At 47.7% G+C, this 16,336-nt stretch overlaps 1 protein-coding gene across 1 annotated transcript in view; it reads left to right on the top strand.

Moving 5' to 3' along the window:
- Window positions 1-16,336, top strand: part of OBSCN (obscurin, cytoskeletal calmodulin and titin-interacting RhoGEF) — a 244,447-nt gene that overhangs the window by 74,101 nt on the left and 154,010 nt on the right. Inside the window, exons 20-25 of the mRNA XM_063122933.1 lie at window positions 1,604-1,873; window positions 3,740-4,006; window positions 6,301-6,567; window positions 8,229-8,341; window positions 13,069-13,222; window positions 16,102-16,263. Coding sequence (XP_062979003.1) covers window positions 1,604-1,873; window positions 3,740-4,006; window positions 6,301-6,567; window positions 8,229-8,341; window positions 13,069-13,222; window positions 16,102-16,263 — 1,233 coding nt within the window. The remainder of the gene's footprint in view (window positions 1-1,603; window positions 1,874-3,739; window positions 4,007-6,300; window positions 6,568-8,228; window positions 8,342-13,068; window positions 13,223-16,101; window positions 16,264-16,336) is intronic.

A 16,336-nucleotide genomic window follows, 5' to 3' on the forward strand; every position in this document is an offset into this window, starting at 1 on the left:
ACTGCCCCACTGAAATCAGAGCCACCCAGCCTCCACTGCCTGGCCTTAATGGTAACAGCATGAGTGTCAAGGTGTGGTTTGGTAGCTGGTCCAAAGGTGAGCATCTGGGGTTCCATTCCCTGAGGTATCTGCTCTGGCAGGGGCATTGAACCTCAGGCCTGGGGCTGAATTTGACCAGCCCTCTTTCCCCTGGTGCCTCCCCCTTCCCCCCTGGCTGCCAATCATTGGGTGGATTCCTGTCTATTTCACCTCCCCCCGCTTTCTAAAAGGTTGCAATGAGGCTGAGTTACTGGCAGTAAAAGCTTTATGCTAATATATGTTTGGCTCCACCCCTTTTTGCCTTCAGCTCCGCCTCCTTTGCCTTTTGGAATGCAGCCCCCCGAGAGCGTCTCCGAAAGTGAATTTAGCCCATGGATTGAAAAAGGTTCAGCAGCCCTTTCCTGTGCTTTGGGGACGTGCTCACAGGAAAACGATGCCATTTTCCGGGCTCTATTGCTGGCTGGGCCACCTGGAGGGGATCTACACTGCGTACTGAAGGCGCTTGCGTGCGCCTGCAGTGCGCCCCCAAAGTGACTGTGTAGATCCTGCCCTAAGAGGCGGAGGAAAGGGCAGAGGAGGCGGCGGCTGGGGAATCCGGCCGCGTCCTTGCCGCCGCCCACCTCCCCGCCGGCCTCCTGCTGCCGGCGAAAGAGCCACTCGGCAGAAGAAGGTGGGACGGAGAGTGGAAGAAGCTCTCCGACCCGGGTGGCTCTTTTGCTGGCAGCAGGAGGCCGGCGGGGAGGTGGGCGGTGGCAGCAAGGATGCGGCTGGATTCCCCAGCCTCCTCTTCCTCCGCCTCTTAGGGCAGGATCTACACAGTCGCTTTGGGGGTGTACTGCAGGCGCACACAAGCGCTTTCAGTACGCAGTGTAGATCCCCTCCTGGAAGGAAAGATGGGGTTGTGTTGGAACAGTGGGTGAAGAGTAATGCAGGCAATAAGATTCCAGGATGGAGACCCGGCATGAGGATGTTCATGACTGAGGCCTTGCATGAGGACATCAGAAGAGCCCTGATGCTGGATCAGACCAAGGGTCCATCTAGTCCAGCACTCTGTTCATACAGTGGCCAACCAGCTGTGGACCAGGGACCCACAAGCAGGACACTGCGCAACAGCACCCTCCAGCCCATGTTCCCCAGCTACTGGTGTCTGATACTGGAGGTAACATGGAGAAGCATAGGGCAGAACTAGATGTTACCTTAACTAACTCATGCTCCCAGACTCAACGCAAATAAAGCTGTTAGAGAAGCCATCTTTAGGGGAGATTTCTTTATTTAGTTTGTTTATATCCTGCTTTTTTCCCCTGCAAGGAACCCAAGACAGCTTACATAATCCTCCTCTTCTCCATTTCTATCTTCACAACAACCCTGGGAGGTAGGTTAGGCTGAGAGGCTGTGACTGGCCCAACATCACCCAGTGAGCTTCATGACTGAGTGGAGACTGGAACCCCACTCCTGAGTTGTAGACCTGTACTCTAATCACACTGGCAGACAGGGTGAATGTTTGGTATTAATAATTGCACCCAGTTAAATTATTACGACTGTTAATAGTGGCCTCCTCTTCCAGTTGCTAGAGTGGTGAAGTTTGTCAAAGGCCTCCACAACATCGTAGCTGAAGAAGGCAAGGAGGCCATTTTCAAGTGTGTCGTCTCCCCCAGCGATGCAGCCGTCACGTGGAGCAAAAATGGAGCCAAAATCGAAGCCAGTAAGAAATATGCCATTTCTCAGAAGGACACAAACCACAGCCTCACCATTAATGACCTGACTTTGAAGGATTCGGCTGAAATCTCAGCAAAAGCAGAAGGGGCTGAGAGCAAAGCTACCCTCAAGGTGGAAGGTGAGTAGTGGAAAGAAGCAAAAGATGCATGAGACAAAAAACACGATTTGCATATTGGTAAATACAGTATAAGATGGTAGACGGAGGTGGTGGAATTCTGGACAGTACCTCTTAAGATTCTAGATGGGAGTGGTAAAGGTGTATCTTTGAATGTTCAGCTCCCATATATGAAAAACTCTCTCCATGTAGTAAACTAGCACACCTGTGAGAGGGCTACACTAACCCTTTTTTCCTAACATGCTAGTTTCCTTCATGCAGGGAGTTCTTTTATTTATTTATTTATTTATGTAGGGTGACCATATGGAAAGGAGGACAGGGCTCCTGTATCTTTAACAGTTGTATTGAAAAGGAAATTTCAGCAGGTCTCATTTGTATATATGAAGAACCTGGGGAAATTTCCTCTTCATGACAACAGTTAAAGCTGCAGGTGCCCTGCCCTCTTTTAAATCTGGTCACTCTAGTATAGCTCCTGCAGTTTTAATTGCTGTGATGAAGAGGGAATTTCACCAGGTTCTCCATATATACAAATGACATCTGCTGAAATTTCCTTTTCTATGCAACTGTTAAAGATACAGGAGCTGGATCCTCCTTTTCATAGGGTCACCCTAATTTAAGCATATTTCCCAATAACAAAGCCTTATATCTGTACAATTCAACAGTTGTCCAATAAGCTGTTCACACACAAACTTTACAAACAGGTAACTGGCAAACGTAATTGCAAGTTAGAAATGAGACTGCCCCAGTGCTTTGAAACATTAATCTAAGCAGTAACACGCAGCTGCTCAGTTATGATTAGCGAAACAAAGTTCACAATACAGCCAGCACTGTCATTAATCTCAAAAGCCAAGTTCCTTAACAGGTGCCAGTCACAAACTCCACGGCTGTGTTACACTAAGCACAATCAATGGTAGTTTAGGCTGCATCTTCAAATACCATTATTTCCCATGTAAAACCCCGGATGAATTTCATCTTACACATGCATTAAAAAAGGATAGTTCTCCATCAATACCTGTTCCTTCAAGGACTGCAATAGGAAGCCGTTCATATTACAGCTATTCGATGACACAGGTTAAGGGGGCAGGGGAAAATAATCCAATTCTGCAACATGCAGGGAATTCTTTATGTGAGGAAGCATTCAAAAATGCAGTCTCCCAGCTACAGTTTTTAGCTGTCTAGCTCCAGACTTCTGTCTAATGGATGAGAGCAAGACTAAAATAACCAGATGGGCATTTGACTCTCATGTATGTATGTCAGGCAGGTTGCAAAGTTAGACCACACTATCAGTGAAGTCCTACTGTGACCACTCTTGAAATGTCACATTTTGTCAGGGTGATCATAACAGCAACAGCTTCTTGATCTATCACATCCTCAGGACCACCTGCTACCCCACCCTATTGTTTGTGGATAACCATCAACTAATTTTAAGCCTTGTGCAAGAGCTTCTTTATGTGACCAATTTATTGCGCACTCGTGATTGGTCACTCACGAACGTTTGCAGATTCTTTACATGATGTTGTCAACCTCTAGGACATGTCCCGCACCTCCCCCCCTTTAACCCGCTTTCAAAAAGATCAGAGATAAGCAGCAATGAAAGTTAATGGCGCCATATTGTGTGATGCTCACGTTGCGCTGTAATATAGCTGCTAGATGGTGATTTCATTGAACAAATAGAGCGTTGCTGAGAAGGGAAGTTCTCAATTTCAAATCACATGTTCACCGTTTAAAGGAACCCACTGTAAACCTGGAAGGATTCTGGAAGAAGAAAGCCCATTAAAAGTGGAGGATGTTTGCTTAATGTAGAGCAACTCTGAATGTGGCCATTTCCTGTGCTCTTTCCACATTGCCTTGCCTTTGTGTTTTGTGCAGAGGCACCGGTGTTATTTGTGAAGAAACTGGAGACCAAAACCGTTCAGGAGAAGGAGACCGTGACTCTCGAGGTAGAGCTGTCAAAGCCAACCACAGAGGTGAAATGGGCGAAGAACGGCAGCGTGCTCCACTCAAGCGCTGAAATGGAGATCAAGGCCAATGGGGCCAAACACAGCCTGGTGATTAAGAGTGCTAGCTGTGGGGACCGTGGGTTTTACTCTTGTGAGACCCTCTATGACAAGACCCAGGGGAAGCTAACGGTGGAAAGTAAGTCAGTACAAGTTCCAAGTCTTCCCTTGTGTGTGTGTGTGGGAGGCCTTTTGGGAATGCAAAGCCTCTTAAAATCCATCTGGCATTGGAACACCAGAGAGGAAGGGGATCATAGATCTGTGGCTGGGCACATGCTTTCATGCAGGAGGTCCCAGGGCATCTCCAGTTAATGGCATGCACATATACAATTTTACATTGTACATCTTCAGGACCGTTTCGTTTTTCAGGAGTACGTAGACATTCTCTAAGCGTACGCCTAAAACTGTAACGTATGAACGGGCCAAACGGAAGTCTGGATATATACATAGTGTACGGGTAATAGAAAAAGAATAATAATACCGAACCAATTGAACCAGAGCAAATGAAGGCCAGATTCTGCTGGTGCAAAGCCTCCTGCAGTACAAGGCAGCTCTTTAATTCATGGGCAAAGCAGCCATACTACCGCTTAGCTCTGTCTAGTTGCATTCACCCTATGTCAATTTGGTCCTGGGAACTGACCCACTGTGCTGAGTGGGCTAGTTGGGTCCCTGGCACAAAAAGTGCTTTGGCCTCTCTGGACTCCTGCTGTACTGCAACATGAGTACCTGCTTCTGCAATCCTCCTGGGTGTTGAGTTGGTGCTTTTGCTAATCCATCGCCTTGCTGCGCTCCCCCCAAAATAACCTTGGTATGCCTGCAAGCAGATACCTCAGGCTCGAGTGATGGAATATCCCCTGACTGAGCCCAAAGGTCATCCCTGGAACAGGGATGCTGGATTTTTTGGAATCGTGGCTTAGAGAGTGGAATGTCAGAAAAGGAAGCCGTGACGTGATGGTCAATTCAGGCACTTTTGTTGTTGATCAAGTCATTGCTGTAGTTTCCTGTTGGGTGTTTCCTGTTGGGTACTGGGTGTTTCCTGTTGGGTGTTGGGTATTTCCTGTTGGGTGTTGGGTGTTTCCTGTTGGGTGTTGGGTGTTTCCTTCTTCTTCTTCTTCTTCTTCTTCTTCTTCTTCTTCTTCTTCTTATTTATTTATTTATTTATTTATATAGCACCATCAATGTACATGGTGCTGTACAGAGGAAAACAGTAAATAGCAAGACTCTGCCGCATAGGCTTACAATCTAATAAAATCATAGTAAAACAATAAGGAGGGGAAGAGAATGCAAACAGGCACAGGGTAGGGTAAGCAGGCACAGGGTAGGGTAAAACTAACAGTATAAAGTCTGCACAACATCAAGTTTTAAAAGCTTTAGGAAAAAGAAAGGTTTTTAGTTGAGCTTTAAAAGCTGCAATTGAACTTGTAGTTCTCAAATGTTCTGGAAGAGCGTTCCAGGCGTAAGGGGCAGCAGACGAAAATGGACGGAGCCGAGCAAGGGAAGTAGAGGCCCTTGGGCAGGCGAGAAACATGGCATCAGAGGAGCGAAGAGCACGAGCGGGGCAGTAGTGTGAGATGAGAGAGGAGAGATAGGAAGGAGCTAGACCGTGAAAAGCTTTGAAGGTCAACAGGAGAAGTTTATATTGGATTCTGAAGTGAATTGGAAGCCAATGAAGAGATTTCAGAAGTGGAGTAACATGGTCGGAGCGGCAAGCCAAGAAGATGATCTTTGCGGCAGAGTGGTGAACAGAAACCAACGAACTGATGTGAGAGGAAGGAAGGCCAGAGAGAAGAAGGTTGCAGTAGTCCAACCGTGAAATAACCAGTGCATGAACAAGAGTCTTGGCGGAAGAGACAGACAAAAATGATCGAATCCTGGCAATATTATACAGGAAAAATCGACAAGATTTAGCTACTGCCTCAATATGAGGAATAAAGGAGAGCGAGGAGTCAAATATAAAGCCAAGGCTACGAGCTTCCTTGACCGGAGTAAGCGTAACATCATTGACAGTAAGAGAGAATGAGAGATGAGGAGAAGGTTTAGGAGGAAAAACGAGCAATTCAGTCTTTGCCATATTGAGTTTCAAACGACGATGAAGCAGCCAGGCTGAGATATCTGAAAGACATGCCGAGATACGATCGTGGACATCAGGAGAAAGTTCCGGAGATGAGAGATATAGTTGTGTATCATCGGCGTACAGATGATATTGGAGGCCATGAGATTGAATAAGCTTGCCCAAGGGCAACATGTATAAGGGTACTGGGTGTTTCCTGTTGGGTGTTGGGTGTTTCCTGCTGGGTGTTGGGTGTTTCCTGCTGGGTGTTTCCTGTTGGGTGTTGGAATGTTCTTTTTTCTCTTGAATGGGAGAGCGGGAAGCAGAAGCTTTACTCTGACCCAGGCACACCTAATTCTTCATAACATCACTTTGTTTCTAAGTGAGGCCCATCAAGCTGGTGAAAGGCCTGCAGCCGGTGGACGTCCACGAAACAGAGTCAGCCACCTTCGAGGTGGAGTTGTCGCACGAGAATGTGGAAGTCACCTGGATGAAAGATGGCTTGCGGCTGAAGTCTCAGGGCAACTGCCGCATCAGCGAGCAGGGGAAGAAGCATTCACTGACTCTTTCCTCCCTTGGGCAAGAGGACTCAGGCCTTGTGGCTTTCAAGGCTGAAGGTCTTCACTCAACAGGCAGACTTAATGTGAAAGGTAAGCATCCGCTGCACACAGGCACCCCAATTAAATTATGGATGTCTCTTCAGTGCCATTCTGTCCATTGGGCAGATGGGATACTTGCCCGAAGTACAGGTCCTACAAGGGGTAATGTGTGTCGCTTCTAGCTAGCCATTTTGCTGACCACGTAACATAAGACCGAGGATCCATCTAGTTCAGCACTCTGTTCACACAGTGGCCAACCAGCTGTTGACCAGGGACCAACAAAGCAGGAAACAGTGCAACAACACCTTGGCCCCATCCATGTTCCCCAGCAATTGGTGCATATAGACTTACTGCCTCTGATACTGGAGGTAGCACATAGCTATCAGGACTAGTAGCTATGGATATCCTCCTCCTCCAGGAATTTGTCCAACTCCCTTTCAAAGCCACCCAAATTGGTGGCCATCACTACATCTTGTGGTAGTGAATTCCATAGTTTAACTATGCGCTGTGTGAAGGAGTCCTTCTTTTTATCTGTCCTGAATCTCCCACAAAGTGAATCAAGCTTTATGCAGGTGTTCTCCTTGCATGAAAGCCCTACATACGAGCAGGGACGAGCACAATAGCTCCACCACCTTGCCCACCGTTCTCATCACCCCACCACATGTAGAAGATGACTGTCTGCAGTGGAGAACTTCCTTTATCCATGGAGACACTCTCCCAAAGGTGTTAGAATTCTGATTTTCCACGGTTCTAAAATTTTGGGGACAGCTTGCGCAGATAGAGGAGGCCCTCTTTTGCAGGCAGGTGCCATCAGGGCCGGTGCTACCATAGAGGCCACTCAGGCGGCCGCCTAGAGCACCAAGGTAAGAGGGGCGCCGAACGCTTCACATGGAAGCCACTCTCCCACAGCGGCTCTGAGAGGACAGCTTCCGGGTGCGCCATTCCGAAGCCGGCCGGCTGCCCCAGCGTCCTGGCTTTGCTTCGGCTGGGCGCCCACCCAGCTGAAGTGAAGCCACACCCGCCCCCCTACCCCAGCATCCTGGCTTTGCTTCGGCTGGACGCTGGGGCGGGTGGCTTCGGAACGGCGCGCCCAGAAGTTGCTCTCCCAGAGCGACTTCCGGCTGGGCACGCCATTCCAAAGCCGCCTCCCCCCCCCAGCATCCTGGCTTCACTTCGGCTGGGCAGGCGCGATGGAGCCCAGTGCACAGGTACGCTGGAGTGGGGGTGGGTGAAAGCAGCTCACCTGCCTAGGGCGCAAAATAGTCTGGCACCAGCCCTGGGTGACATCCATGTGTAGAGGGCAACTGGAATGATGAGGGAGGGGCCAGATTTTGGCCCCACCCACCCTGCCTCACATCTAGAGCTTACATGCAAGGAGAATGCCTGCATAGGGCTTCTGTGTTTGAAGCTTGTAGTTATGCGTATCTAGCTGCCTACGTGATGTTTCACAAAGAACGGAATTCAGACTCAGTGCTCTTAACCATAGACTATTACCTCTTCCAAACTGAACAGGCTCCCTCTACGGGTCTCGTGGTGCGACACCAAAAACCACATTCATGAGGTCTGATTATGAGTCCAGGACCCTGGTTTGTTCCGCACAGGTGTCGTTTCACAATGTGCATGTGTTACCAGGCAACACAAAGTCATCCTGTCCAGTTAACGTTTCACGCAAACACACTTCTCTGTTTATTACCTTTATTTATTTTTGGCAGAACCAAAGGTGAAAATAACCAAACCTTTGGAAGACATCAGAGCTTCGCACAAGGATGAAGTAACCTTTGAGTGTGAACTTTCCAGGCCTAATGCAGATGTGAAGTGGCGTAAGGTACTGAATTTATTTACCAGGTGACTTTTCCTAATTAAGGAATGGGGACTGATGCCCATTCTCTAGCACCTCCAACTCTTGCAGAAGATGAAGGGAAATTTATTTCTTACGCTGTTGCCTGGAATAAACCCAGATAGCTGTGGTTGCTAAAGTCAGATGATCAGTAAATGTAAGGTGACTGAATTCATATAAATTATGGACCACTGTCTCACTTTATGCCTAAGGAATATAAAGGATATCAGATTTTTTTAAAAAATAAATATACAGTGATGATTAAAGGTATATTTAGTTAGAAACAAATATTGTTAAGGGGTGGTATACATTTTAGATAGGGATGTGCACGGACCCCCCGATCCTCTTCGTGCCCGATCCGCCCCGCTTCGATCTGCCTAGGGTGCGCTCCGCTGTGGAGCTCCGGCTCCGAATCGGAGCTCTGCAGCGGCGGGGAGTGGCACCAGGTAAGGCCCCCCTCCCTCCTTCCCCTTACCTGTGTCCATCCCAGCCCATCCCAGCTTCACTAGAGCCCGCGGCTCAACCAGGAACTGTAGGCTTACACTTCCTGGTTGAGCTGTGGGCTCTAGTGAAGGTGGCGACAGGCTGCGACGGACGCAGGTAAGACCCCCCTCCCCCTTACCTGGCTCTGCCACCATCGCGAATGCAGGGCCAGGTAAACCCCCCTCCCTCCTCCCCCTTACCAGCGTCCATCCGCGGACCCGCGGCTGCTTCAACTGAGCCCAAGGACTCAAACAGGAAGACCAGGCCGCGGGACCACGGATGGATGCAGATAAGACCCCCCCCTCCCCCTTACTTGGCTCTGCTGCCGTCGCCGCATGGGCGGCAGCGACAGTGACAGTGGCAGGGCCAAGTAACCCCCCCTTACCTTTTTTGCGGAGCTCCGGATCGAGGTGAAGGATCTGCCTTCACCTCGATCCACTCCGCAATGCTCCACTGCTCCCCCAACCCTCTTCGCCTCCGCCTTAAGGGGAGGCGAAGCCCCCCGATCCGCTTCTGCTTCTCCGGTCCGAGGAGAAGCGGAGCACATCCCTAATTTTAGATATAATTACGGGTATTTGAGGGTGCAATCTTATACATGTTTAGGCAGAAAAAGGTCCTACAAAACATGGGGTACGCTGGAAGTTGTAGGACCTTTTTTCTGTCTAAACACTTCATTTCATTTATTGCATTTTTATACCACCCAATAGCTGAAGCTCTCTGGGCGGTTTGCAAAAATTAAAAACTACAACAATATTCAACAATGTACAAATCAACAATATCACAATAATATTCAAAATATACTAAATCCACGTGTACAGCAAAACAAACCATGGAAGGAGAGAAATAAAGCCTTCAGCTCCAGCCTTACTTTAATGTCTCCAAGTGGGGATTGTTACATGTATGGGATTGCACCCTGGGTGTATTTTGTAGGTGCGAATTACATATATTTGGTAGGACATCATTTATTTATTTATTTATTTATTTATTACATTTCTATACCGCCCAATAGCCGGAGCTCTCTGGGCGGTTCACAAAAATTAAAAACATTCAAAGTATAAAACAACAGTATGAAACCATAATATAAAATACAATATAAAAGCTCAACCAGATAAAAACAGCAGCAATGCAAAATGACAAATTTAAAACACCAAGTTAAAATTTATTTATAGATTGTTAAAATGCTGGGAGAATAAAAAGGTCTTCACTTGGTGTCTAAAAGCATATAACATAGGTGCCAAACGAACCTCCTTAGGGAGCTCATTCCACAGCCGGGGTGTCACAGCAGAGAAGGCCCTGCTCCTCCTGGTAGCCACCTGCCTCACTTTCTTTGGCAGGGGCTCACGGATAAGGACCCCTGAGGATGTCCTTAAGGTCCGGGCAGGTACATACGGGAGGAGGCGTTCCTTCAGATCGCCTGGCCCCAAGCCGTTTAGGGCTTTAATCATCATCATCATCATCTGTTGCCAGTTCCGTCTTTTTGATGGCTGCTAATTCCAAAGCTCCAGGCAGAGTGTCATAGATTCCCAGAGTGCAGCGGAGTCCTTTGTGTGTGAGTGGCGGGTGCTGGTGGTATCCAGATAGGAGATATTTCTCTATGGGCCCACAATGCTTCAAGCTATTCATTATCCTAATTAGAGACCAGCTGCCCTTTATTCTGCTGGCTAGTTGAAATCGACGTGTAACAATCAGATATGGGCACTGTTACCCCTGTGTCCTTGCTTACGTGTGTATTGTCAAGCACACACCCACGCCTAAACAGCACGTATTGGGGTTGGGATTTTTAACCTAAACTCACAGAGTGGTGCAGCAGGAATTATGGTGCCCAGCTTAGGGAAGGAATGAAGAGACAACAGGCTGGAGTTGAGGGTGCCTCAGTATATGCTTTATTTCAAAAATAGACAGAATACATACATGGACAGCATTCAGATGGTATTGCCAATTATTTGCTCAAACCTATAGAGAAGATAGGGGACAGGAGAAGACCAGGTGAAACAGGATAGCACCTGGGTGAGACAGGATGGCGGAAAAGAGGGGAGCAGGTGCCAAATAAGGAAATATATATTTTAATTATTTACAATAGAATCAAAGAATAGCAGAGTTCAAAGGGGCCTACAAGGCCATCAAGTCCAACCCCCTGCTCAATGCAGGAATCCACACTAAAGCATCCCTGACAGATGGTCGTCCAGCTGCCTCTTGAAGGCCTCTAGTGTGGGAGAGCCCACTACCTCCCTAGGTAACTGATTCCATTGTCGTACTGCTCTAACAGTCAGGAAGTTTTTCCTGATGTCCAGCTGGAATCTGGCTTCCTTTAACTTGAGCCTGTTATTCCATGTCCTGCACTCTGGGAGGATCGAGAAGAGACCCTGGCCCTCCTCTGTGTGACAACCTTTTAAGTATTTGAAGAGTGCTATCATGTCTCCCCTGCATCTTCTCTTCTCCAGGCTAAACATGTCCAGTTCTTTCAGTCTCTCTTCACAGGGCTTTGTTTCCAGACCCCTGATCATCCTGGTTGCCCTCCTCTGAACCCGCTCCAGCTTGTCTGCGTCCTTCTTGAATTGTAGAGCCCAGAACTGGACGCAATACTCTAGATGAGGCCTAACCAGGGCCAAATAGAGAGGAACCAGTACCTCACGTGATTTGGAAGCTATACTTCTATTAATGCAGCCCAAAATAGCATTTGCCTTTCTTGCAGCCATATCGCACTGTTTGCTCATATTTATATACCACTCCCCATTCAAAATTTCAGAGCGGTGCACAAGATAAAATTCAATAAAAACAGAATAAAACACCTTAGATTTTTTTAAAAGCAAAATGAAAGGTGAACTGTGAACCGTGGCTGGTGATTAAGGAAAGTCTTCCTTGAACAATAATATTTTCAGGAGGTGCCGAAAGGAATACCAAGTTGGTGCCTACCTGACTTCCAAGGGCAGGGAATTCCACAGGAGGGGGGCCACCACACTGAAGGCTCTTCCCCTGGTGGATTCCAATCTGAGGATGGACCTATGTGGGACCACCAGGAGCAGACCCTCGGATGACCTGTGACTGGGCAGGTTGGTAAGGGAGAAGGCGCTCTCTCAGGTATCCTGGTCCCAAGTTGTTTAGGGCTTTGTACACAAGTACCAGAACCTTCAACCTGGCCCGGTAGCGAATAGGCAGCCAGTGCAGTTCCCTCAGCAGAGGAGTTCCATGCTGGAAAGGGGCAGCTCCAGACAACAGCCGAGCTGCAGCATTCTGCACTAGCTCCAGCTTCCGGAGCAGCTTCAAGGGCAGCCCCACATAGAGCGCGTTGCAGAAAAAGGAGGATGAAAATGTTGGACAGATACATGAGGAGCCTAATCAGGTGGGGAAAGATACTAAAATGTTGCTGCTGCTGTTACTAAGTCCTCAAATACTAACTCCTCAAATACTTAACTCTTCAAATACTTAAAAGGTTGTCACACAGAGGAGGGCCAGGATCTCTTCTCGATCCTCCCAGAGTGCAGGACACGGAATAACGGGCTCAAGTTAAAGGAAGCCAGATTCCGGCTGGACATCAGGAAAAACTTCCTGACTGTTAGAGCAGTGCAACAATGGAACCAGTTACCTAGGTTGGTTGTGGGCTCTCCCACCCTAGAGGCCTTCAAGAGGCAGCTGGACAGCCATCAGTCAGGGATGCTTTAGGGTGGATTCCTGCATTGAGCAGGGGGTTGGACTTGATGGCCTTATAGGTTGATTCTATGATTCTAAGTCTCTTTATTTATTAGAAGTTGTCAGATCTGCCTTCTGCAAGAGAAAGGGTCCATCCATGTGATTGTGGAGGGTCCCTCCACATGATTTCCTAGAGTTCCTCCATGTGATTTAGGGGGCTCTTCCCCTTCTACCCCACACCACAGCTCACCACATTCCATAGAAGCGCCTGACTCTCTGTTTAGCATTTTCTGGGGGCTGGAGGGGCCACCATAGAAGAAGGGGGTGGATAAATCCACTTCTATCAATCTGGACCTAATCTAATAATCAGAACAAGATTGAAGAACAACAGAGCCCTATGCTAAGGCAACCTTCTCCAGCCTGGTGCTTTCCAGATGTGTTGAATTGCAACCAACATCATTATTATTATTATTATTTATTATTATTTATTTATATAGCACCATCAATGTACATGGTGATGTACATGGTACATCATCCCCAGGCAGCATGGCCAATCTGCTAAGAACTTATGATGATCAATACCCATTTGGGCTTTTTTCTTCTAGGATGGAGTCGAGCTACGGCCAAATAAAAAAATTGGAATCGTGTCCCGAGGGACTACGAGAAGCCTCACAATTCACAAATGTGAATATGAAGACCAAGGAAAATATATGTGCGACGCTGTTGATGACAAGAGCTCGGCGACCTTGGAGATCCACGGTATGTTTCAAAGGGAAGAGAGAAAAAAATCTTTGCGACAATAGGGAACAATGTATTGTTGCTGAGGAAATTCATTTCTCCCCAGCTACTGTGACAATCGCAGCTAAGTTCAGAGGGAAGAGGGACATCTAAGGCTGTCTGTAAACAAGCGATTTATAGCACACTCATGCCTGGCCACTCATGGAAGTTTGTGGGACAGTTGCATGATGTTGTCATCAGGCGGGATGTCTCCTGTCACTTCCCTCTCCTTTTTCCACTGTCAGAAACACAGACATAATCAGCTTTTAAAAAAAGAAGTCCGCCAAACAGCCCCATGTATTGGTGGGGTTGCGCTATCATTCCGCCACTAGATGGTGATGTTTTAGGGATTTGAATGGAAGTTCAAACTCAAGGCAGAGATGGGAAGTATTCCATTCAAACCATGTGGCCGCCTGTGTAATGAACCGATTGCAATCTCGGGACAAAAACGGAAGCAGAAAGCAGTGAGGTTTTTTTTAAAAAAAAATGTAGAGAAGCTCTAAGGATGTGACAGATGATGTGACAGTGCTGACATGTGCCCCAGTGAGCCCTGGCTCCACTATACCATTGTGGCTAAGGTGTTGGATTGGGAGTTGGGAGATCCGGGTTCTAGTCCCCGCTTGGCCATGGAAACCCACTGGGTGACTTTGGGCCAGTCACATACTCTCAGCCCAGCCTACCTCACAGGGTTGTTGTTGTGGGGATGAAATGGAGAGGAGGAGGGTTACGTACGCCACCTTGGGTTCCTTGGAGGAAAAAAGGCGGGATATAAATATAATAAATAAATAAAATAAAATAATTAAAATACCATTAGTCATTATCCCTCTAATCTTTCTACTCCCTCATGCCCTGTCATGTCCATTTATTTATTCATTAAATTTTATATACCGCCCCATAGCCGAACCTCTCTGGGCGGTTTACAGCGGCCGCCCTCTTGTACTGCACTGTTCTGATACTGAGCCCCGGGCCAGATCTACACCTAGCAGGATAAAACACTTTGAAAATGTTTTGAAAACTGTATATGGAGTGTGGTCCTGGGTCCCAACAGTTGTCACTATTGTTTTAAATGGTTTGGGTCCAGGTTACCTGCGGGATCGCCTTCTCTCATACAGTCCGCCCCGCACACTCAGGTCCTCTGGGGAGAACTTACTTCAGTCAGACAAAACTAGGCTGACATCAGTTTCCCAGAGGACCTTTTCTTCTGTCGCCCCCCCGGATTGTGGAACGGCCTGCCGGAAGAGATTCATAATATTAACTGTCTGTGTGATTTTAAGGCAGCTTTGAAGACTAGCCTTTTCCGGCAAGCCTACCCAGATCAATGTAAAATCAAGAATTTTTAAGATGTATTGATTCTGTACTAATGTTGTTCCCCGCCTCAATCCAAAGGGAGAGGCAGGTAATAAATAAATAAATTTATTATTATTATTATTATTATTATTAGTATTAGTATTATTATTAAAGCAATAGTGTAGATCTTGACCAGGTGGAAGTTTGGGGAAGGGGGGGGGAGTCAGCTGCTGCTGCTGTTGTTCCATTATCACTATTTTATTTATTTATTTATTTATTATATTTCTATACCACCCAATAGCCAGAGCTCTCTGGGCAGTTCACAAAAATTAAAACCATTCAAAGTATAAAACAATATAAAACCATCATATAAAATACCATATAAAAGCTCAACCAGATCAAAACAGCAGCAATGCAAAATTACAAATTTAAAACACCAAGTTAATATTTATTTATAGACTGTTAAAATGCTGGGAGAATAAAAAGGTCTTCAGCTGGCGTCTAAAAGCATATCATGTAGGTGCCAAGCAAACCTCCTTGGCGTAATGATCCGAGGCGTGGGCGGCCGGACTCTAGGGCTAGGCCACCGGCCACCGGGACCCAGGAGAACTAAAACATAACAGAGCCCCACACAAGATGGGTAGTCTGGAAAGGTCTCACTTTAATACTAGGAAGGTATGGCAAAGCCCAAGGCAACAGTCAAGTCCAGGCGTGAGCAGGATTCAGAGTCCAGGAGTACACCAAGCAGGGCGAGAGGCAAAGTCCAGAAAGAAGCAGGTTTCAGAGGCCAAAGGCAAACTTGGGTTCGAGCAGGGGTCCGAGTCCCAGAGCAGCAGGATTCCAGCAGGGCAAGGGACATGGTCACAACAAAACAGAGGTTCAGGCAGGGTTCAGAGTAGCAAGAACAGGCTACAGCAGATCCAAGACATCACATTGCTGAGACAAAGGCTAGAGCAGAAATGCTGGTCTTATATAATCCTTACCCTAGCTGCTTCCAGCTGATCCACATCAGCCCAGGTGGCGTACTGCTGGCAAAGGGCCTGAGTCCAGCGAGCACTCTACAACAGAACAGCTCCTGACAGTGGACCTGGGTCCTGCAAATACTCTGCACCAGCACAGATCCTGACACTTAGGGAGCTCATTCCACAGCCAGGGTGCCACAGCAGAGAAGGCCCTCCTCCTGGTAGCCACCTGCCTCACTTCCTTTGGCAGGGGCTCGCGGAGAAGGACCCCTGAAGATGACCTTAGGGTCCGGGCAGGCACATACGGGAGGAGGCGTTCCTTCAGATAGCCTGGCCCCAAGCCGTTTATGCTATGGGTTGCATCTGTGGGGCCTGGGTACAGTAGGCAAAGGATGCCAAATAGGATTCTCGTCTCCCTCTTAGCGTTAGCCAAAATAATAGAAACAGGAGGCCAGTGACTGGCAATGAGAACAGCCAGCGTGGGCCAACCAGCTTCAGAGCAAGTCCCTTCACGTTTCCTGCTACCCTTTGCCTTCCTAGCTAAAAGGAAAAGTGAGAAGGAATCAGCGTCCTGCAACTGTCTTTTTTTTGTGTGTGTGTGTGATTCCTTAGCCCGAGACATCAAAATCGTGAAGCCGTTGGAAGACGTGGAAGTGAGTGAAAAAGAGAGCGCTTCTTTCTCCTGCGAGATTTCCCACGATGACGTTGAAACCCAGTGGTTCAGCAACGAAAGCAAAATCCGGGCTGGAGAGAACGTCAAACTACGTCAAGACGGTAGGAGGGGGTCAGCTGGGGGCGGGGTGGGGCACTGGGGCAGGGTTCACTTATTGGGAATTTGCTTGCTGTT

This window comes from Elgaria multicarinata, chromosome 1 (genome assembly GCF_023053635.1).
Source record: "Elgaria multicarinata webbii isolate HBS135686 ecotype San Diego chromosome 1, rElgMul1.1.pri, whole genome shotgun sequence".
In the NCBI taxonomy this organism is placed as follows: Eukaryota; Metazoa; Chordata; class Lepidosauria; order Squamata; family Anguidae; genus Elgaria; species Elgaria multicarinata.